This window comes from Salmo trutta, chromosome 13 (genome assembly GCF_901001165.1).
Source record: "Salmo trutta chromosome 13, fSalTru1.1, whole genome shotgun sequence".
Lineage (NCBI taxonomy): Eukaryota > Metazoa > Chordata > Actinopteri > Salmoniformes > Salmonidae > Salmo > Salmo trutta.
The window spans coordinates 61,187,393-61,210,917 of NC_042969.1; the positions used below are offsets into that span (position 1 = coordinate 61,187,393).

General features: G+C 45.4%; 1 protein-coding gene across 10 annotated transcripts in view; it reads right to left on the minus strand.

The window, feature by feature from the left end:
• Window positions 1-23,525, minus strand: part of LOC115206232 (stAR-related lipid transfer protein 13) — a 114,089-nt gene that overhangs the window by 13,836 nt on the left and 76,728 nt on the right. For 8 of the 10 annotated variants that reach the window (XM_029772954.1, XM_029772953.1, XM_029772952.1 and 5 more), the window contains 2 exons: window positions 3,744-3,815; window positions 725-806 (listed from right to left, as the gene is read on the minus strand). In XM_029772954.1, the coding sequence (XP_029628814.1) occupies window positions 725-806; window positions 3,744-3,815 (154 nt within the window). Of the gene's footprint in view, window positions 1-724; window positions 807-3,743; window positions 3,816-8,806; window positions 9,146-17,350; window positions 17,534-23,525 lie in introns of those variants that run through there. The other 2 variants (XM_029772960.1, XM_029772959.1) reach the window with 2 other exon arrangements.

Sequence of the window (23,525 nt, forward strand, 5' to 3'; positions counted from 1 at the left end):
ACATGTGGACTCCAGGCAGGTTGTAGAAACATCTCAAAGATGATTAGTGGAAACAGGATGCACCTGAGCTCAATTTCGAGTCTCATAGCAAAGGGTCTGAATACTTATGTAAATAAGGTATTTCTGTTTTTTATTTGTAATACATTTGCAAAAAATTCTGAACCTGTTTTCGCTTTGTCATTATGGGGTATTGTGTGTAGATTGATGAGGAATACAATGTATTCAATTAACTTTAGAACAAGACTGTAACGTAACAAAATGTGGAAAAATTCAAAGGGTCTGAATACTTTCCGAATGCACTGTATGTGTTTTTGGTTGTTGAGTCAATTAGAGAATGCCCATTTCAAGTTTATCTTTCCAGAAAATCAAAAGTTATTTCACAATATTTTAGTTAGCTGGCTACCCCTCTAGTCTGCTCGGTTGGATAATCTATTGTGCTGTTTGTTTTCTTCTGGTGGCTGTGTAACGTTAGTGTGAGGTTTCTGTGACATCTGTCTAGTAAAGGACTCCTAGATGCGTGAGTTGCTTGTTGTTCACAGTGATTGTCACTCTGTCAGTTTAAGCGGTGTAGATCCATTTCACTTCCCTGAGGCTCAAACACTCAGCTCTCTCTGGCGTTACCTTACTGACTGACATACAAACTCACACAGTCAACCTCAACTAAATGACACTGCAATTTGTATGGAAGCAGTATGGAAAATCCAACCAGGTTAAATCCACTCACCTGCACAGAGGTTCCACCAGGTCTTTGTCCAGAAAGTCATGGTCTTTCTTCACATGAGAGATGTCGATGGGGAACTGAGAGTCTGAGGAGGAGGAAACAGATTAACAGATTAACTGCTGCTATTAGATTAAAGATACAACTTTAAATAGTTCAGTCCATTTCTCCTCTCAGTAGTTATCTAGCTCCTTAATAGGGCAGCAGGCGGAACACATGTGGCAGATCACAACCAGCTTCTCTTTTTAATTCAGGAAGTGAAACGGAACAGCTATGAGAAGGAAAGCACATTGTTTCCAGAGACCTATCCAGGAGAGAGAGAGAGAGAGAGAGAGAGAGAGAGAGAGAGAGAGAGAGAGAGAGAGAGAGAGAGAGAGAGAGAGAGAGAGAGAGAGGGAGAGGGAGAGGGAGAGAGAGAGAGAGAGAGAGAGAGAGAGAGAGAGAGAGAGAGAGGTAATGAAGAGAGACAGGGCTTGCCCAAATAACGGCACTGAGCAGTAGCAGCATTACGTCTGTCTCTGGGTATTGGCCTCCTGTTATGTAACACACCAGCTCCGTCCCAATTGGCACCTTATTGCCTACATAGTGCACTACTTTTGACCAGGCCCATAGTCCACTATGTAGGGAATAGGGTGCCATTTGGGACGCAGTCACAGATTCACTTCAGATATTACATCCTACTGCATTCATGTGGTATCATTGACTGTTTTATGAAAAGCAACGCAGCATTGTCTGTCACATAAGGAAAAACACAGATATCAAAATACACTCAGACAGATCTGGGTCGGGGGAGCCGCAGCCGGCAGGAATTGTGAAATGATTTCAAAATGTACTTACTTTATACTCTATCTTCAAGTCTACTCATCAGTGTCTACCTCAATACAACAGCTTCACATGAATTGGGCTCCTGAGTGGCGCAGCGGTCTAAGGCACTGCATCTCAGTGCAAGAGGCGTCACTACAGACACCCTGGTTTGAATCCAGGCTGTATCACTACTGGCTGTGATTGGGAGTCCCATAGGGTGGCGCACACTTGGCCCAGTGTAGTCTGGGTTTGGCCGGTGTAGGCAGTCATTGTAAATAAGAATTTGTTCTTAACTGACTTGCCTAGTTAAATAAAGATCAAATAAAATAAATCTGAAACACTACAGTCTTGGTAAACATTGTTTCCTTTACTGAGCAAGCTGTATGGAGCTGAATACAGGGGGACATAATGTGGATAGCAGTGGAGAGATTGTAGCTGCGGCTTTCCATACACACTGATACAATCGCACATGCAGCCACACGTACGCACATACAAACACACTCAGTGTGTCTCCTTTACAACAGGCTACAATCCCTGTCACCAAGAGATTCATGACACTCTCTCACTTCAAAAGACCTGGAGCACCGAGGGTGCTGGGAAGGAGGAGGGGAGCAGGGGTGAGGAGGAGGGGAGCAGGGGTGAGGAGGAAAGGGTAGTAGGGGTGAGGAGTGCTGGCTGCTTCTAAACCATGATGATAAAACCTTTTCCCATGACCTCTTTGTTTTAGTGTGCTGGACATGTTTGGGTAGTAACTCTAGCCAGGAACTATCCAGACCAAAGCCCAACTGAGTCTTTCTCTTTCTCTCTTTCTCTCCTCCCTCCCTCCATGGGTGAGTTGAAAGAAGCTGTAGACCTGAGACTCCTGAGGACAGCTCTGTAAAGGAAACTGCCAGAGGAAAGGACATGAGAGGAGAGGACATAAGAGGAGAGGAGAGGACATGAGAGGAGGGGAGAGGACATGAGAGGAGAAGACATGCGAGTGTATGAGAGGACATGAGAGGACATGAGAGGAGAAGACATGCGAGTGTATGAGAGGACATGAGAGGAGATGAGAGGACATGAGAGGAGGGGAGAGGACATGAGAGGAGGGGAGAGGACATGAGAGGAGGACATGAGAGTGTATGAGAGGACATGAGAGGAGATGAGAGGAGAGGACATGAGAGGAGAAGACATGCGAGTGTATGAGAGGACATGAGAGGAGAGGATAGGACATGAGAGTGTAGGAGAGGACATGAGAGGAGAGGACATGAGAGGAGAGGACATGAGAGTGTAGGAGAGGACATGAGGGGAGAGGAGAGGATAGGACCTGAGAGGAGAGGACATGAGAGGGTAGGAGAGGAATGGAAAGGACACAACATGGGACAGGGTTGGGTTGGGTAGGGATGGGCAGTGTAAGAGGAAGCCAGACTGTGCCAGATGATTCACTCCTCATATAGAAACTCATTGCTGAGAGGTGTATAAAATCGAGCATACAGCCATGCAATCTCCATAGACAAACATTGGCAATAGAATGGCCTTGCTGAAGAGCTCAGTGACTTTCAACGTGGCACCGTCATAGGATGCCACCTTTCCAACAAGTCAGTTCGTCAGATTTCTACCCTGCTAGTGCTGCCCCAGTCAACTGTAAGTGCTGTTATTGTGATGTGGAAAAGTCTTGGAGCAACAACGGCTCAGCCACAAAGTGGTAGGCCACACAAGCTCACAGAACGGGACCACTGAGTGCTGAGTAGTGTGTAAAAATCATCTGTCCTCGGTTCCATAACTCACTACCGAGTTCCAAAATGCATCTGGAAGCAACGTCAGCACAATAACCCGAATGTTCCAACTGTAAATAGTTCCATCTGTAAAGTTTGGTGGAGGAATAATGGCCCGGGGCTGTTTTTCATGGTTTGGGCTAGGCCCTTTAGTTCCAGTGAAGGGAAATCTTAATTCTACAGCACACAATGACATTCTAGACAAAGCTAAAATCAACAGTAGCTCATTTCACAACAGATGTTACGTTTCAAAATAAAACTACCGTTTTTGTTTTATAGTTGGTCTGTTATGACTTTGTTGCGTGTGTGTGTGTGTGTGTGTGTGTGTGTGTGTGTGTGTGTGTGTGTGTGTGTGTGTGTGTGGGGGTACCCTTCCCCAGATCTGTGCCTCGACACAATCCTGTCTCGGAGCTCTACGGAGATGCCAGCATTGTTCTGGTGTATTATTGGGTGATTAAGTTTATTACCTTCAAAGAGCTGAGCATATTGGGGGAATCCTGCCGCTCGTAGCCAGTCACACGCCTCCTTCGCCTCGAGTTCTGAAACAGAACAAGAAAACATTTCTTGTCAGTTAGAGTAACAACAATAAGCAATATGTCCAACACGGAGTGTTGGGTAGGGGGTATTCACTGTTTCACTGAATCATTTCACTCTTTTGTTTTATCAATTATGGGAAAAAAATCCATCCATTTGTCCAACTGTTTTTTGTCAATAACAAAAACACCCATCAGCAACTAGCAGCACTCACCATGGAAGGCTGTTCTCTTGGAAGAACAAAAAACAGAAACAGAGTTGAGATTGAAACCATAAAGCTGTTAGATAGTATGTAAGTTAAGTATTTCCCTGTACTGTATGTAACAATAAAACTTGAACTTGAACTAGTACTAAGGTGATAGATAGTTGGTCCCTCAGGTAGACCGACATAAAACCTTGTGACTATCTGAGGTCTGGTCTCTAAGCTTCTAACTATTCCAGCTTGGATTTGAGCTCTATAACCTGACCACAGAGCCCAAAGAGGGGTGGAATAAATACAAGTCAGGATACACTGCTGGACAGCAGAGGGATCAGCACAGGAAGACATGGGATATGTATTTCTACAACTGCACCTTTAAAGTCATAGCTGTCATTTTTATTGTCTCAACACTGCATTTTTGTTGTGTTTTTTTTATCTGAGTTTTACAAAAAAATGGAGTTGTCAAACAGAAGAAATCTAGAAATCATACTAAATATAGATATCATAGCAAAGCAAAGCCAGCAGATCAAACTGTCCTGGACTGACAGTCTTATGTTCTCTAGATACACTATACAAAAGTATGTGGACACCCCTTCAAATTAGTAGGTTCGGCTATTTCAGCCACACCCGTTGATGACAGGTGTATAAAATGGAGCACACAGACATGCAATCTCCATAAACAATGACCTTACTGAAGAGCTCAGTGACTTTCCATCTGGCACCGTCATAGGATGCTTCCTTTCCACAAGTCAGTTCGTCAGATTTCTGCCCTACTAGAGCTGCCCCAGTCAACTGTAAGTGCTGTTATTGTGAAGTGGAAATGTATTGGAGCAACAACGGCTCAGCCACAAAGTGGTAGGCCACACAAGCTCACAACCGGACCACCGAGTTCTGAAGCGCATAGCGTGTAAAAATCGTCTGTCCTCAGTTGCAACACTCCGAGTTCCAAACTGCCTCTGGAAGCAACATCAGCACAAGACCTGTTCATTGGGAGCTTCATGAAATGGGTTTCCATGGCCGAGCAGCTGCACACAAGCCTAAGAACACCATAAGCAATGCCAAGTGTTGGCTGGAGTGGTGTAAAACCCGCCACTATTGGACTCTGGAGCAGTGGAAAGGCATTCTCTGGAGTGATGAATCACGCTTCACCATCTGGCAGTCCGACGGACTAATCTGGGTTTGGTGTATGCCAGGAGAACGGTTGGTGCTGGAGGAATAATGGTCTGGGCTGTTTTTCATGGTTCGGGCTAGGCCCCTTAGTTCCAGAGAAGGGAAATCTTAACATTACAGCATACAATGACATTCTAAATGATTCTGTGCTTCCAACTTGGTGACAACAGTTTGGGGAAGGCCGTTTCCTGTTTCAGCATGACAATGCCCCCGTGCACAAAGCGAGGTCCATACACAATGGTTTGTTGAGATCGGTGCGGGAGAACTTGACTGGCCTGCACAGACTCCATCAAACATGTTTGGGATGAATTGGAACGCCGACTGCGAGCCAGGCCTAATCGCCCAACATCAGTGCCCAACCTCACTTATGCACTAATGTGGCTGAATTGGAAGAAAGTTCCCGCAGCAATGTTCCAACATCTAGTGTAAAGCCTTCCCAAAAGAGTGGAGGGTGTTATAGCAGCAAAGGGGGGAGCAACTTCATATTAATGCCCATGATTTTGGAATGAGATGTTCAACGAGCAGTTGTCCACATACTTTTGGTCATGTAGTGTATATGGTGGTCAGCACAATAATCAAAGGGACTGGGGCTGCAACACAACCTGAATTTAAATGTCCAGGCAGCCTCCTGACAGAGCAGCTGTCCTGTCCTAACCCTAACCCTGTCCCCTACAGGTGACCCCAAGCGGTGACCCCTGTGGTGGGATCATGACTTGACCCTGCTGACACCTGAGGGGTGACGTCCCCTCTCTGGTTCCGAGCTCCTGACCCACATGAAAAGAAGCAGACAGACCTCTCTCGTCTAACTAACAGAACAGACCCCTCTCCCTCCTCTCTCACTCTCTCCTCTCTCACTCTCACTTACTCCTGTCACTTCTCTCTCAGTCTCACTCCTCTCTCACTCCTCAACTTACACACCAGACCCCTCTCACTCCCCTAACTTCTCAGCCAACACACCACTCTCACAAAAAAATCAATAGGTTACTAGAAGATGATGTAATAAAATTCAAAAACACATTCCAATTCTTTTCCATCTACTATGAACAAAAATATTCTCAACTACCTGGCACTACAGACATAGACAGTCCAGATTTGATATGGAAGTCTGTTATAGAAGTCTGTTTAGATCCCAAACCTGTCCTCCTGTTCCAAGATGATCCCAACTCCACAGTGAAGCCGCTACAATAGTCTTGTGCAGTGAAGCAGTATACTCCAGGCACGTTGGTGTGTAGACTGACTAGATCACAGCTAGTGTTATTAATATCACAGTAGATCAACACAATAGCAACATCCTGCACCCCATATCCATCAACAGTCACCAACAATGTCTGGTGTAGATAAAGAGGACAGAGGACCACTCCACTCCAAACAGGTATCACAGCATGTTTTTTTTTTATTTTACCATGTAAGTTGACTGAGAACATGTTCTCATTTACAGCAACAACCTGGGGAATAGTTACAGGGGAGAGGAGATGAATCAGCCAATTGTAAACTGGGGATGATTAGGTGGCCATGATGGTACAGTATAAAGACCAGATTGGGAATTTAGCCAGGACACCAGGGTTAACTCTTACAATAAGTGCCATGGATCTTTAGTGACCACAGAGAGTCAGGACACCTGTTTAACATCCCATCTGAAAGTCAGCACCTTACACAGGGCAATGTCCCCAATCACTGCCTGTCTGTGTCTGACGCTCTGTGACGCACTAGTTGTTTATCACAGTTCATCCCACCTGGGTCTCCATACAGAACTGTCTGTGACAGAGATAACCTTCCACTGTAACTTCATTTGTCCTGTCTGTACCACACCTTTCTCCAACCCCTGCTCTGTGGCTATACTTTACCCCACTCCTCTCTCAAACACCGTGACCATCTGCTTTGTGACTCACCTGTGTTGTGACTAACCTGTGTTATTACAGCGCTGTGTCTACATGTCAATGACTAGTGACTTTGGTCCGCAGACCGACAGGTCAGACCACCAACTGAATAAATATTAACAGTTCCCAGAGGGAGAATGTGTGTACCAAATGTCACCCTATTCCCTATATAGTGCAACACGTTTGAGCAGAGCTCTATGAGCCCATATGGATCTGGTCAAAAGTAGTGCACTATAAAGGGAATAGGGTACCATTTGGAATGCAGCCAGAAGGTCCCTGGATGACAACGTCCATGTTTACCTCTACATTCACGTCAGATCACTGTTCACTCCAGTGACCTCCATAACAGGATCACATCACAGGTTGAGTCAACATGAGAAATCTCCCAGCAGCAAAGATAACTGACACTAAGCTAGCCAACTAGACAAAGGACCAGCATGCTCAACTCTATCTATGTACAAGTCTTTGAGTGCAGTAAGGACACATGATAGAAAAGGAAAACCTCCAGTCACGGTCACTAGCCTTAAGATAGCAGCATCACAGAAGGTCACAGAAGTGAAAGAACTAAGACTTTCCGTGAGTTCAGGTCTTTCTCTCTCTTCGGACTAGCCTGTCCTGCCAGTTGTATATTGTTTTGAGTACAGTAGAGCCATATTGTTCTACTAAACCACATGGTGAGAGTGCCTCCAGCTCCATTCTTTGTCCCACAGCTGGAGGTGGGACTGTTGGGAACAGAACAGGGAAAACGATCTGGGAATTCCACAATCTCAAAACATTCTGTTCCAACTGACGTTCCAACGTCCCTTTTCCTTTCCTCCATGGAGAAACGGCTGGCCTGCATCCCAAATAGCACCCTATTGCCTGTAAGTGCACTACTTTTGACCAGGGCCCATCAAAAGTAGTGCACTATATAGGAAACAGGTTGCCATTTGGGACGTACGCCAGGTCTGGCAGTGAGCCAGGACGAGAACTGCCTGTTACTACACAACCATGGCTGTAAAACTGTGTACAGTGTAATCATGTTACTGTGTACAGTGTAATCGTGTTACTGTGTACAGTGTAATCGTGTTACTGTGTACAGTGTAATCGTGTTACTGTGTACAGTGTAATCGTGTTACTGTGTACAGTGTAATCATGTTACTGTGTACACTGTAATGTTGCATTGCCACAATGACATGAAACCCAGCACGGTGGGTGTGTTACTAAGGTGTGTGTGTGGCCGACCAACCTATCCCTACAGGGGATGCTCCTTCCTCTTCTTGCGCAACAAGATTCCCTATATAGGAACATTCCCTGGCAGTGTCCCAAATGGCACCCTATTCCCTAATAATATAGTGCACTACTTTTGACCAGGGTTCATAGGGATGCAGACTTGGAGTGGCTGGTGGAGGGTTGAGCTGACCCTGCTAGTACAAGCCCTAATCATTCCCCTAACCCTGCCTGCCTGGTTGGCTGCCAACAACATGACAGAGATGCATGACAGAGTCCGGAATGATACAAGCGGTTAACAAAGCTAACTGGTTATACTGTTCAGTGTAGATCAACACCTATACAACATGATCTAACGAAACATGCTCTTGTGAAAGAAAAAAAATACAATCACTACACTAGACTTGTCTACATTCTAAAGAAATAAGAGTAACGCTTGAGAGACAAATGCTCCCTGTATTAGTCCAATATAAAAGGAAATCCAAAATATTCTCAACTATGTAATGACCAGACTGTAAGAAACAGATGGTGGTTTACTCACTGATTATCTTCATCATACAGTCATTATGATGTGGTTCTACAGATGTTCTACAGACGTATTAGTTCTCCTCTTCCCACACAGCAGTAAGTAATGTTAGATTCCAGCTCTCTAGTGCTGCTGAGAGATACTGATCTCTGCTGATCCCTCTCACATCCAAACATCCCTCTTTCTCTCTCTTTTGCTCTGTTTCTCTCTTTCTTTCTCAATCCCCTCTCCTTTTCTCCTTCTCTCTCCCCCTCTCTCTCTCTTTTTCTCTCTCTCTCTTTCCATCTACCCTCAAACCGCCATGTGGCCACCCTCTGATCTCTCTCTAGCTCCACCCCTTTCTGCTGTTCCCCACTCTTCTCCCCTCCTTGTACCCTCTATCCCTCCTCTACCCCTCCTCCATCCCTCCTCCATCCCTCCTCTATCCCTCCTCTACCCTCCTCTACCCCTCCCCTCCTCTATCCCTCCCCTCCTCTATCCCTCCTCTATCCCTCCTCTATCCCTCCCCTCCCATCCTCTATCCCTCCTCTACCCTCCCCTCCTCTATCCCTCCCCTCCTCTATCCCTCCTCTACCTCTACCCTCATCTACCCCTCCCCTCTTCTATCCCTCCTCTACCCCTCCTCTACTCTCCTCTTCCCTCCCCCACCCCTCCTCTACCCTCCCCTCCACTACCCCTCCCCTACCTCTCCCCTCCTCTATCCCTCCTCTACCCTCCTCTTCCCTCCCCTACCCCTCCTCTACCCCTCCTCTACCCTCCCCTACCCCTCCTCTACCACTCCCCTCCTCTATCCCTCCTCTACCCTCCCCTACCCCTCCTCTATCCGACCTCTACCCAACCTCTACCCCTCCTCTATCTCTCCTCTACCCCTCCCATACCCCTCCTCTATCCCTACCCTACCCCGCGGTACCCACCTACCCAGCTCTGCCCACTACATCTCTCTCAGCACATTTTTGGCAGGGAACATCATGCCAGGAGCCAAGCAACAGGAGCTGTGTATACTAATGCCTGTGTGCAATGTGGGACTTTTCTCTCCAAAGACGTAATCCCAATGAAACCTCATCACTACAATCAAATGCTACGTAAAAACGAGTATCGTTTGGACCCGTGGCTTGAGAATCCTTTACTCATCCCAGACCTCCTTCCATCTCCCCCCTCTACCACCTCCTCCCTGTCACACAGCCAGAGAGCTGGACATTGTTAGCTTTAGAGGAGGGAGTAAGGGAGGAGGGGTGGAGGGGGAGTTTCTTGATCCAGATGTTTTTCCAGCAAATCGACGGAACGGAAAAGCGTGGGCAGCTAAAGTGGGGAAAACCGAAGCATGACATAAACCGTCAACAATCAGCAGCCATGAATCATACTTAGATCCTCAGAAAGCATCCCAAATGGTGCCCTACTCCCTATTTAGTGCATGAGAGAGAGAGCGAGAGAGAGAGAGCGCAAGAGAGAGAGAGAGAGAGAGAGTATATTGATTGTCAGTGTCAACAGCAGGATAACAGGAGGGCATGAGCTACAAATCTGAAGGCTGCAGGCTGCTGTTGTTGTCCTGACCGTGTCCCAAATGACACCCTATTCCCTACACTCTTAGAAAGAAAGTTGCTATCAAGAACCGAAAAACCTTTGAAGAACCCCTTTTGGTTCCAGGTAGAACCCTTTTGGGTTCCATGTAAAAACTCTTTCCACACAGGGTTCTACATGGAATCGAAAAGGGTTCTATCTGGAACCGAAAGAGGTTCTACCTGGAACCAAAAAGGGTTGTCCGATGGGGACAACCAAAGGAACCCTTTCGAAGCCATTTTTCTAAATGTGTATATAATGCCCTACTTTTGACCAAAGTCCTATGGACCTTAGTCAAAAGTAATGCACTATAAAGTGAATAGGGTGCCATTTGGGATAACGCCCAGTGTTGAAGCCTGCCAGCTGGGTCAGAAGTCAGTTTCGCTCCACGTCCTTCTACATCCTTTCCAAACGCTCCGCAAAAAAAAAACGTTAGCTCAAAATTCGCTCTATTCATTAAAATACCCATTTAACCAACACTCATCTATTTTTATGACCACCTGGCCCAACCATTTGGTTTTGAAGTATTGAAACCATATGATTTGAATGAAAAGTAGTTTAATAAACATGAACAGGTGAATGTAAGAAGCCCTCATCATTTCAATAAGGCTACATGTCATATTAAACAGCATGTAAACACTCTAAATAGGTCAGGAGCCAGACATTATCTAGGCTACAGTGGCAAGAAAAAGTATGTGAACCCATTGGAAATACCTGGATTTCTGCATAAATTGGTCATCAAATTTGATCTGATCTTGATCTAGATCACAACATTTGAAAAAACACAGTCTGCTTAAACCAATAACACACCAAAAAATTATACGTTTTCATGTCTTTATTGAACAAACCATGTACACATTCACAGTGCAGGGTTGGAAAATGTATGTGAACCCTTGGATTTAATAACTGGTTGACCTTCCTTTGGCAGCATTAACCTCAACCAAACATTTTCTGTAGTTGCGGATCAGACCTGCACAACGGTCAGGAGCAATTTTGGACCAATCATCTTTACAAAAGTGTTTCAGTTCAGCAATATTCTTGGGATGTCTGGTGTGAACTGCTCTCTTGAGGTCATGCTACAGCATCTCAATCAGGTTGAGGTCAGGACTCTGACTAGGCCACTCCAGAAGGCGTATTTTCTTCTGTTGAAGCCATTCGGATGTTGATTTACTTCTGTGTTTTGGGTCGTTGTCCTGTTGCATCACCCAACTTCTGTTGAGCTTCAATTGGTAGTCTAACATTCTCAGATAGACTAACATTCTCCTGCAAAATGTCTTGATAAACTTTGGAACTAATTTTTCTGTCTATGATAGCAAGCTGTCCAGTCCCTGATGGCAGCAATGCAACCCCAAACCATGATGCTCCCTCCACCATATTTTATAGTCGGGATGAGGTTTTGATGTTGGTGCACTGTGCCTTTTTTTCTCCACACATAGTGCTGTGTGTTCCTTCCAAACAACTCAACTGTAGTTTCATCTGTCCACAGAATATTTTGCCAGTAGCGCTGTGGAACATCCAGGTGCACTTTTGCAAACTTCAGACGTGCAGCAATGTTTTTTTTTGGACAGCAGTGGCTTCTTCCATGGTGTCTTCCCATGAACACCATTCTTGTTTAGTGTTTTACATATCGTAGACTCGTCAAAAGAGCTGTTAGCATGTTCCAGATATTTCTGTAAGTCTTTAGCTGACACTCTAGGATTCTTCTTAACTGAGCATTCTGCGCTGTGTTCTTGCAGTCATCTTTGCAGGATGGCCACTCCTAGGAAGAGTAGCAACAGTGCTGAACTTTCTCCATTTATAGACAATTTGTCTTACTGTGAACTAATGAACATCAAGGCTTTTAGAGATACTTTTGTAACCCTTTCCAGTTTTATGCAAGTCAACAATTCTTAATCTTAGGTCTTCTGAGATCTCTTTCATTCGAGGCATGGGTCACATCAGGCAATGCTTCTTGTGAACAGCAAACTCAAATTTTGTGAGTGTTTTTTATAGAGCAAGGCAGCTCTAACCAACATATCCAACCTCGTCTGATTGATTGGACTCCAGGTTAGCTGACTCCTGACTCCAATTAGCTTTTGGAGAAGTCATTAGCCTAGGGGTTCACATACATTTTCCAACCTACACTGTGAATGTTTAAATGATGTATTCAATGTAGACAAGAAAGCACACTATGATTGTCTATTGTTGTGACTTAGATGAAGATCAGATCAAATTGTGTGACCAATTTATGCAGAAATCCAGGTAATTCCAAAGGGTTCACATACTTTTTCTTGCCACTGTATATTATTTCAATTATTTCAAGGCTATTCTACAAAGAAATACATTGTGAACATTTGCGACTGCGACACAATAGGTTGATAGGTACATAAAGTGCTCAGCACTAAACATTTCGTTGTAGTAAATCATTATAGTCTATAAATTCTGCATAGGCTGTGACTTACTTACAATTATGAACAAATGATACGAAAAATGCCTTATTTAGTCTACAGTGCCTTTGAATAGATTTTTAGAAACACGAGTTTGGCCAGAGTTTGTGGCTTCAGGCTCCCGGGATGGTGCCTGGAGAGCAGGCCAGCCGTTTATAATGTCCTCTCTGTGCTTGCAGAGCCACTGGGGATACTAAACACAGTTTTGGCTACTCTTGCCAGGCTGGGCAGAGATGCAGAGTTGTTTTTTTAATGTTTATATAGGTAGGTCTAAATGTTTTTAGGCAAAATAACCCAATCAAAATGGAAAGCTCCTTGAAAGTGGGAATATGCCAGGCCTATTGGGTCAAAATCAATTATGGCATATTATATAGATAATAGAACTAAAATTAACTAAACTTTTAAGAGATCTGATGTTTAGTTTATAAATATTGCTGCTACAATGACACACTTAGTTAGCTACCCACCTTGTTCCTTTCTTTTAGCATGTGCATGTAGTAAGTATACTTTTACCTCATTTCTACCAGCATGTCACATGCAACCAAATGAAAAAAAACTCTAATCCACCTTTACTCCACACACAGAGATGCATACAAAGCTCTCTCTCGCCCTCCATTTGGCAAATCTGACCATAATTATATCCTCCTGATTCCTGCTTACAAGAAAAAACGAAAGTAGGAAGCACCAGTGACTCGGTCAATACGGAAGTTGTCAGATGACACGGATGCTACGCTACAGGACTATTTTGCAAGCACAGACTGGAATATGTTCCGGGATTCATCCAATGTCATTGAGGAATATACCAGCTCAGTCACCGGCTTCATCAATAAGTGCATTGACGACGTCGTCCCCCCAGTGACCGTATGTACATATCCCAGACAGAAGCCATGGATTACAGGCAACATCCGCACCGAGCTAAAGGCTAAAGCTGCTGCTTCAAGGAGTGGGACACTAATCCGGACTCTTATAAGAAATCCCATTATGCCCTCAGACGAACCATCAAACAGGCAAAGCGTCAATACAGGACTAAGGTTGAATCCTACTACACCGGCTCTGACACTCGTCGGATGTGGCAGGGCTTGCAAACTATTACAGACTACAAAGGGAAACCCAGCCGGGATGCTGCCCAGTAACGCGAGCCTACCAGACGAGCTAAAGACCTTGCTTCGAGGCAAGCAACACCGAAGCATGTGTGAGAGTACCAGCTGTTCCTGAACAACTGTGTGTTCATGCTTTCCATAGCCAATGTGAGCAAGACCTTTAAACAGGTCAACATTCACAAGGCCGCGCGGCCAGACGGATTACCAGGGCGTGTACTCAGAGCATGCGCGGACCAACTGGCAAGTGTCTTCACTGACATTTTCAACCTCTCCCTGACCGAGTCTGTAATACCTACATTTTTCAAGCAGACCACCATAGTCCTTGTGCCCAAGAATTCAAAGGTAACCTGCTTAAATGACTACCGCCCCATAGCACTCACGTCGGTAGCCATGAAGTGCTTTGAAAGGCTGGTCATGGCTCACATCAACACCATCATCCCGGAAACCCTAGACCCACTCCAATTCGCATACCGCTCCAACAGATTCACAGATGACGCAATCTCAATCACACGCCACACTGACCTTTTCCACCTGGACCAAATGACCACCTGTGTGAGAATGCTGTTCATTGACTACAGCTCGGCGTTCAACATCATAGTACCCACAAAGCTCATCACAAAGCTAAGGACCCTGGGACTAAACACCTCCCTCTGCAACTGGATCCTGGACGTGCCACCCCCAGGTGGTAAGGGTAGGCAACAACACATCTGCCACTCTGATTCTCAACACAGGGGCCCCTCAGAGGTGCATGCTTCGTCCCCTTCTGTACTCCCTGTTCAACCATGACTACATGGACAAGCACGACTCCAACACCATCATTAAGTTTGCTGACGACACAACAGTGGTAGGCCTGATCACCAACAACGATGAGACAGCCTATAGGAAGAAGGTCAGAGATCTGGCCGTGTGGTGCCAGGACAACAACCTCCCCCTCAATGTGAGCAAGACAAAGGAGATGATCGTGGACTACAGGAAAAGGAGCGCCAAACAGGCCCCATTAACATCAACGGGGCTGTAGTGGAGCAGGTCGAGAGTTTCAAGTTCCTTGGTGTCCACATCACCAACAAACTATCCTGTTTCAAATACACCAAGGAGACTGAAAAGATTTGTCTTTGGTCCCCAGATCCTCAAAAAGTTCTACAGCTGCACCATCGAGAGCATCCTGACTGGTTGCATCGCTGCCAGATATGGCAACTGCTTGGCATCCGACCGTAAGAAGCTACAGAGGGTAGTGTGTATGGCCCAATACATCAGTGGAGCCAAGCTTCCTGCCATCCAGGACCTGTATACTAGGCGGTGTATACTAGGAAGGCACCAAAAATTACCTTGACTTACCTGCACCTCCGCACATTGACTCGGTACCGGTAGCCCCTGTATATAGCCTCGTTAATGTTATGTAATCTTATTGTGTTTAATTTTCTACTTTAGTTTATTTAGCATATATTTTCTTAACTCTATTTCTTGAACTGCATTGTTGGTTAAGGGCTTGTAAGTAAGTGTTTCACGATAAGGTCTACACCTGTATATTCGGCACATGTGACAAATACAATTTGATTTAATTTAACAGTAGCTAAAGCAAGGGGCTTTCACAACACATAAGTAGACTACAAATGCATGGTGGGCCGGACATGTCCTGAATTCGTGAAGGGAGTGCTACTGGAGAGCTATTGCCGTGAATTTGGAGCGGGCGAGAAGGCCGACGCTTTGGGAATCTTGCTCTTGAGCTCCAGTAAAATTTCCGCTCCAGCTCAGCTCCGCATACTCTGGTATGGAGTTCAAACAAGAACAGCACAGCTGTAGCAACACTGCATGCACCCCGTGGAACAGCTCAGAAGATCGCCCAGAAAGACCAGCCTTTCATCTGGCAGAATAACAGCTCTTAAACTGGCTCTCCGATTCTCTCTTCCAACGTAGTCACCAATCTTTTCACCCAGCACAGAGCAGACTTCTAATGCTATTAGAACAATAGATACCTTAGACAACACAGTGACACATACCATGTCTCAACTACACAAGACACAAAGATATACTTACAACAACATACCTTGACAGTCACTCTCACACCCACCACTGTCTACAATATCTACTATGACAACAGCACCAAAACATCCAGCGCCCACAGGGATGTAAAAAACCCTTCTGACTCTGAATTTGTTATATGGCTGCTGCCCCTTTAGTTTAAACACAATGAACCTTTTAGAATGATGCATCCTCAAGGGGTTAAAGACATGGGTGTTACTTCAAGTTGTTTTAAAAAAGCAGACATCACATATGTTCTAAATCAGTGCTGCTACATGGTGAAGACTGGTCATGATCTCAGAGATACACCCGGGCTTTACATTTCTTCAACCACCACTGTGATTTACAGACCTGTTCCTGGCTGAGGGAAGGATGGGGTAGTGATCTGGTTTGGTCTCACAGGGTAGTGGTGTTCCCGTCTCCCCACTACTCTTGACCATAGTACTTCCCAGATCTCAACCTCACCCTGACCCACATGAATCCCTTTACCAAGTCCTGGAAGAGAAATCCTGGAAGAGAGGCCTGTACCAGGAAACCTCACGACCCCAGGCAGGGCAGAGAAATCACCTCGACAGATCCCGTCCTGTACACACTCCACAGCCCCTCACACCTCTACCCTACTCAGCCAGCAGCTCCAAACAGATCATAAATCAAACAGCCATGCATTCTGTGAAATACATACAGTGATCAATCTCAAGCTTTAGCCCCCACCTCAGCCCCAAATTCTATATAAACATTTCCAGGCGATGGAGCGGGGCCATTTTCCCACACATGCTAAAGTGTTTTGACAGTTATCTTGGAAGCCCTTCATAGAGGAGAGAAAAACATCAACTTTGGCTTTTGGAGATTTCCTTTTTCATTTCAACAAGGCATACGTCTGTCACCCCCTCTCAACACATTGTGTACCACCACCACCCCTCCTCGCCGTTCAGGAATCAGACCATGAGTCGCAAATGGCACCCTATTCCCTATATAGGGCCCATAGGACTTTCAATTAATATTTTTGCAGGAATCTCCTTGCGAATGATTTTGCCGAAATTTGTATCTCCGCTGGCCTGGGCAAAAGAAGTGCACTATATAGGGAATATGATTCCATTCTGGACGCATCCAGAGTGTTAGTTGTTAACGTTAAGAGATAACCTGAGTAGTTCAGTATGGGACATAGAAACACTAACATACCAGATGACTGATGTAAGTTCCCAAATAGTGAACTAGCTACTAAATGTTTACACTTAACTCAGAAGTTTTCTTTTCTCAGAAGAATGATAACATCAAACATAGCCTTTTTATCTTCTGTTGTTTTTGGTCTACGAGATATAGAGCAGTGTTATCAAACTAGACATCGGCATGAAAAATCCACAGACCTGTGTGAGGCCAGAGAGTTATAGAGAGGGCTAATACCTGTGGCCAGAGGTACTGTATAGGGCAGGCTGTAGAGAGAAAGAGTAGAGAGGTACCTGTTGGCATTGGATGGTTCACTGACTCCAGATACAGGTTAGAGGAACAGGCTCCAGCCAGAGAGAGAGACAGAGAGAGAGAGATGGTCCCCACACCACTGCATGCCTGGCTGTCCTCCTGCTACTGCTGCCACCACTACAGCAGTCTTACTGACAGTCTTTCTCTCTCTGCAGCCCCCCCCCCCCCCCCCCCCATCCTCCAGTGCAGTTTATAACACAGCTGGGTTCTATGTAGTTAGTAACCTTGTCCTCCTGCTAATGGACATGCATGTGCACCACTTTGACAGCAGCCCTCTGTAAATCAGTCACCTATTATAAGCAGTGTGTGTGTGTGTGTGTGTGTGTGTGTGTGTGTGTGTGTGTGTGTGTGTGTGGGTAATATAATGTTGGTGTCTGGCAATGCTGTTTCCCTGTCATAATGTAAGCCTGTATGCTGTAATTCTCCTGTCTTTGATTGCATAGCAAACACTGTCATTTGGTTTTCCATGAGGTGTGTAATACAACTGGAGAAAGATCCTCATGAATAACTGACAAACAGACAAACAGCCAGTTTACTCTGGCCCAGAACCACAGCTGTCACACGTACAGGGCTAGGAGATCACACACACACACGCACGCACGCACACACACACACGCACACACGCACGCACGCACGCACACACCCACACACACACACACACACACACACTTTCCATGTGGTGTTGCAGTTACACATCACTACCAGAGGAGGACAGCAGAACGGATGAACCCAGTGATGTGAGGAAACCGAGTGGAACAGTGACGACAGGCTACTGAATCACCAGGAGGCACAACCAATAACCTCTCATCTCTAACATCTTATTCCACTCGAATTGCCATGAAAACACCCTGTTTATGTTCCAACACACACGCGCACACACACACACACACACACACGCACGCACGCACGCACACACACACACACACACACACACACGCACGCGCACACACAAAAATACAAACACCCACACACGCTCCATCTGAGGTTAATGTAAAGATCAAGAGAGGCCTGGACTTCACTTTCAAATGACACAATCACAGTCCACAGTTAATACATACTGACCTAATAAAGTATTATTTCAGTAACTGTTACTAAGATACAATTAGTTAGTATCTAGTTATTGACTTGATTTGTGCCACTTTGCACTGGGAAATTATTCTGCTAATAAGCATTTCCCCTCAGGAACGTGATTGACCTTTGAGTTGAGCTGAGCAGTGAAAGTTTTCCAGCCTGGTTCTGTTAATATATGACTTGTGTGTATCGTTACACTGGAGCTCAGGTATGTAGACAATCATTAGCCTGCTCTATGACTGGGCTGGTCTGCACATGACAGCTGTCAGGTTAGACACACAGGCTGTAGGAGAGGCAGGACTGCTGCTAAATAGGTCCAGGGTTGTCATTTGGCCTGTAGCCTGTGCGACACATCACTTTCCCTAGAGAAATAGATACGAAGTCCTTGTCTGTACCATCAGGGTCGTGTTGGATAGGGCACAACGTAGGCTCTGCCACAGGCTTTCACCCCACCTTGAAACCTGGCCCAAGCTTCTTCCTGTTAAGGTGCTGTATCCTTAATATGATCAACATGGCTATATTTTACAGAGGGTTATCATGGTTGGTAGCACGCCTGTAGCCTGGTTCTATGATGCATAATAACCCTTAAGTCATATAGCTACTGTACACAACCACCAAGTCATGTAATCTACAGTACTAGTTATCATAGTCCTCCTGAGGAGACAGACAGACAGATTCACTCCAGCCTATTGCTATTCAGCTGCCAGGCTGTAACTCCTACCAGTAGATGAGGTGCCAACAGTGTCCTGAGCCCTGAGACAGAGAGAGAGCTAATGGTTTTCACAGAGAGAGAATGGAGCCACTGGCTGCAACAAGAGATTCACAGGGGGGTCAGAGGGCCGTTATGAAGGGCCACTAGAGGGCCAGACTCGGGGGTCAGCTAGGAGGTCAGGCTGGTCAGGAGGACCTGTCCCAAACACAGACCCCTCAATGAAGACATGAAGAAAGCAAACAGTGTCAGCGAGCCAGCCTTTCTTCATGGTTTAGAGTTCTACTTCAGTAAAGCACCATTTCAGCCAGTCTTTAAATCCCAGGCTGCCATGTACAGCACAGGAGGTTGGTGGCACCTCAATTATGGAGAATGGGCTAGTGGTAATGGCTGGAGCGGAATAGGTGGAATGGTATCAAATACATCAAATTGGTTGCCATGTGTTTGATGCCACTCCATTAATTCCATTCCAGACATTATTATGAGCCGTCCTCCCCTCAGCAGCCTCCTCTGATATGCAGTATATCACCACTACAGATATGTGTGCAGCTATAGATATAGGTAGAGATATATAGAGATAGAAATAGACAGCCAGTTTTACAGGAATGTAGTCTTGATAAACATACCAAGGCACCAATATCCACAACTCCAGACATGATCTACTGACTGAGCAGTTGACCAATCTTCTGGCTTCTGTTCTGCTCTGTGGAGACAGAGTATTTTACAATGGGTTTGCCAGTAGAACATCATCCAAAGCAACTTGAAGTTCGGATGAAAATAACTTTGGGCGTTAGACAGGAATTCTGCGAGGAATTTCTTTCCATGACGGCATGAAAAGATCATTGGCTGTGGACAGAGGAGGTATTGTGTACGGCCAGAGGGGGCAAAGGGGCGGACAACCACGTGTGTGAGGGTCTGTGTTCGTCAGTATGGGGGAATTGGACACAGAGGACCTATATAGTTATATTCGGATGTGAAGTGTTGGGTTTTTCCACTGCCTTAGTAGCAGCAGCAGATACAGGAAGAGATGCAGTCAGTCTGCTCTATAGATCTAGAGAGAGAGATTGAGTTGGACTGCAGGAATATTGACAGGAAAGAGACACATTCCTCTAGAATAGAACACAGGCCTCTTCCCTCATACACATAGGCAAAGTCCCAAATGGGACCGGCCCTGGCCCCAAATCCCCATGGGCCCGGTCAAAAGTAGGGAGCTATATAGGAATAGGGTGCCATTTGGGATGCATACATACCCTGCTGCAGAGAGGCTGGCCTCATCCTCATACCCTGCTGCAGAGAAGCTGGCCTCATCCTCATACCCTGCTGCAGAGAAGCTGGCCTCATCCTCATACCCTGCTGCAGAGAGGCTGGCCTCATCTTCATACCCTGTTGCAGATAAAGTGGCTCATTCCTTCACTCTGTGGACCAGGAAAACCCTGCTAGATATTGGACCACAGTCACTGCTCTGTAGGCCTACTCTGCCAAATGTTTATATAATGCAAAATGGGTCTGGGAATGTTGTACACTGTAGCAACTCATTGGTATGGACTCTCTTTGACTGGCTATAAGCAGTTGAATGGGACCCACACACACATCCGAAGCTGGAGTCTCACTGCAATGCCATCAGATCGGAAAGATGACTAAGACCCCTGGACAAGCTTCCTGGGAATTCAGGGTGAAACTATACAAACTCCCAGTAGCTCCCAGTCACTCCCTCCTACAGTCTGCTATACAACCAGTCACTATGGCCGGGTAACCCCCAGATATGGTTTCAAATAATATTTGCAATCTTTCCAATAATTTGAGTGTTTGTTCTAGCCTGTCTGGAGTGCCAGATAGATGGGGTTTCCCGCCTATCTTGCACTCCAGACAGGTAAGCTCAATCAAGCACAGATCAATTATTTAAAATTATTTCAAATAGTATTTGAACCCAGGTGTGGTAGCCCAGTCCCTCCCTCTCCTAGCCTGCTACGTCAATGCAGCTGGCCAGCTGGAATGCTCCAGCCAGGAGAGACAGGCCACAACAGGGCATGGAGGAGGTCAGTTCACTGGACAGACTCTAATACCACTGTGTGTGACAAAAGGTTGAGTGCATTGATAGTACCCACATTTTATGGGCCAGTTTTGCGGATATCCTGGAATAAATAGCATGATCAATGAAGAATCTCCTTTGAAACAGCGTTTTAGTCCATGACTAAGCTCAGAACACTTGGAAATGCGCATCTGGACACTGCACCCGCCCACTCAGGTCAGAGTGCTATCGTCTGAAGGGAGAAGACGCATGTTTCTGAGGACTTTTTATTGTCGACAATAACACGAATGTTTGAATGTTGTGCGAGCATGAAAATAACCACAACAATTAGATTGAAAGTCATTCGGACTACCACAATCATAGAAACATCCTCAAATAGAAACAGCTGTGTCTGCGTGTGTGTGCATGTGGTGGTGACCAAGTGTCCAGTATGGGCCTCAACATCATGTTCTAACCTTACAGAGCTATAGTGGGCAGAACCAAACCAATCAGTTAGAAGTATATAGTGGGAGAGGGCATTCACAGCCGGCCGCTCAGACAGGTGATGGCATACCAGCTAACCTTTTTTACATGGTCCATCATTTCTCCGGATTTAGCGACCAATAGTTTTTACATGGTCCTTCGAGACGGATTTAGTTGCCAACAGTTTTTTACATGGTCCGTCATTTCTCCGGATTTAGCGAACAATAGTTTTTACACAGACCGTTATAATGTACAGTGGGCCCGAAATGATTGGATCCCTTGATAAAGTTGAGCATAAAAGACTATAAAAAAAGTATACAAATAATATGAAAAAAATAATAATACTAATAATGTTTTATTGTCACATACACCAGCTAGCTGCAGTGAAAGTAGTACGGCGCCTTGCTCAAGAGCACATAAATAGATTTTTTTCACTTTATCGACTTGGCTATTCAACCCAACACTCTAACCGCTAGGCTACCAGTCACCCACACTGCCTGGAGTTTCATAAACGCCATTGGCACTTAGATTGGAACCGGTGCTATGGTCAGATGACATGAAAATAGAGCTTTCTGGCCACGCACACCAGTGGTGAGTTTGGCGTTGAAAAGCAGGACGATATGCAGAAAAGTACCTGATACCTATGGTAAAATATAGTGGTGTCTCTTTCTCTGAGCAATTGTATTAGTATAAAATAATATAAATGTTTTTTTGTATTCAATATAGCTTTTTGCTCCTCTTTATCAAGTGATCCAATAATTTGGACCCCACTGTAAATTATCAGCGAATAATGTGTGAGGTTTACAAAGGACAAAGTAAATATGGAGTCTCTAGGTTTGGCAATCTCTATTCTTAACCCTAACCTTAAGAATATGATTCCACAAAGTAAATGCCTTCTCCTATATGTTGTGTTTAGCTACAATAGGTGTTTATAGCAGGAAAAAACTGTTATCTTCTCAACAGAGAATTGGAAGTTACAGTCTTGTCCCATCGCTGCAACTCCCGTATGGACTCAGGAGAGGCGAAGGTCGAGAGCCGTGCATCCTCCAAAACACGACCCCGCCAAGCTGCACTACTTCTTAACACAATGCTCGCTTAACCTGGAAGCCAGCTGCACCAATGTGTCGGAGAAAACACCGTACACCTGGTGACCGTGTCAGCGTGCATTGTGCCCGGCCCACCACAGGAGTCGCTAGAGCGCAATGGGACAAGGACAACCCTGGGCCAATTGTGCGCCACCTCATGGGTCTCCCGGTCGCAGCCGGCTGCAACACAGCCTGGGATTGGAACAGGATCTGTAGTGACACAGCTAGCAATGCGATGCTGTGCCTTAGACCACTGCGTCACTCAGGAGGCCCCCAGAGAGAACCTTTCAGATCCTTTATATGACGGTGACACCCATGAGTCATAGAGGAATTATACTCATGAAGACAAAAAGAAAGGTCAGATCCAACATGACAACATACCATATTTTCTGCTATCATCATCCCTGATCTAAATAGCTGACACACACTAGACATCTTTGATCTGAGCAGTTAGACCCAGGCACATGATTCTACAGGCCTCTTCCTCCTCTACCCAGATCATCACAATACCTCCACATGAAACAGAGCTGAACTATACCTCCACAGAACCACACAGTCTAGATGCATCCTGTGAGCAGATAATGGCAACAGTGTAACCAAGGCTAAAGGTCAAGTCAGTCATTGTTTGATCATAAACTCATTCATACTGTTTACTGTACTGGCTGTTGCCAGGGACATTATCTTCTACTCACAGATGTCATATTGCTTAATTGTTTGGTAAGTTCCTCTATTGTATTGCTACAGTGCCTTCAGAAAGTATTCATAACTCTTGACTTATTCCACATTTTGTTGTGTTACAG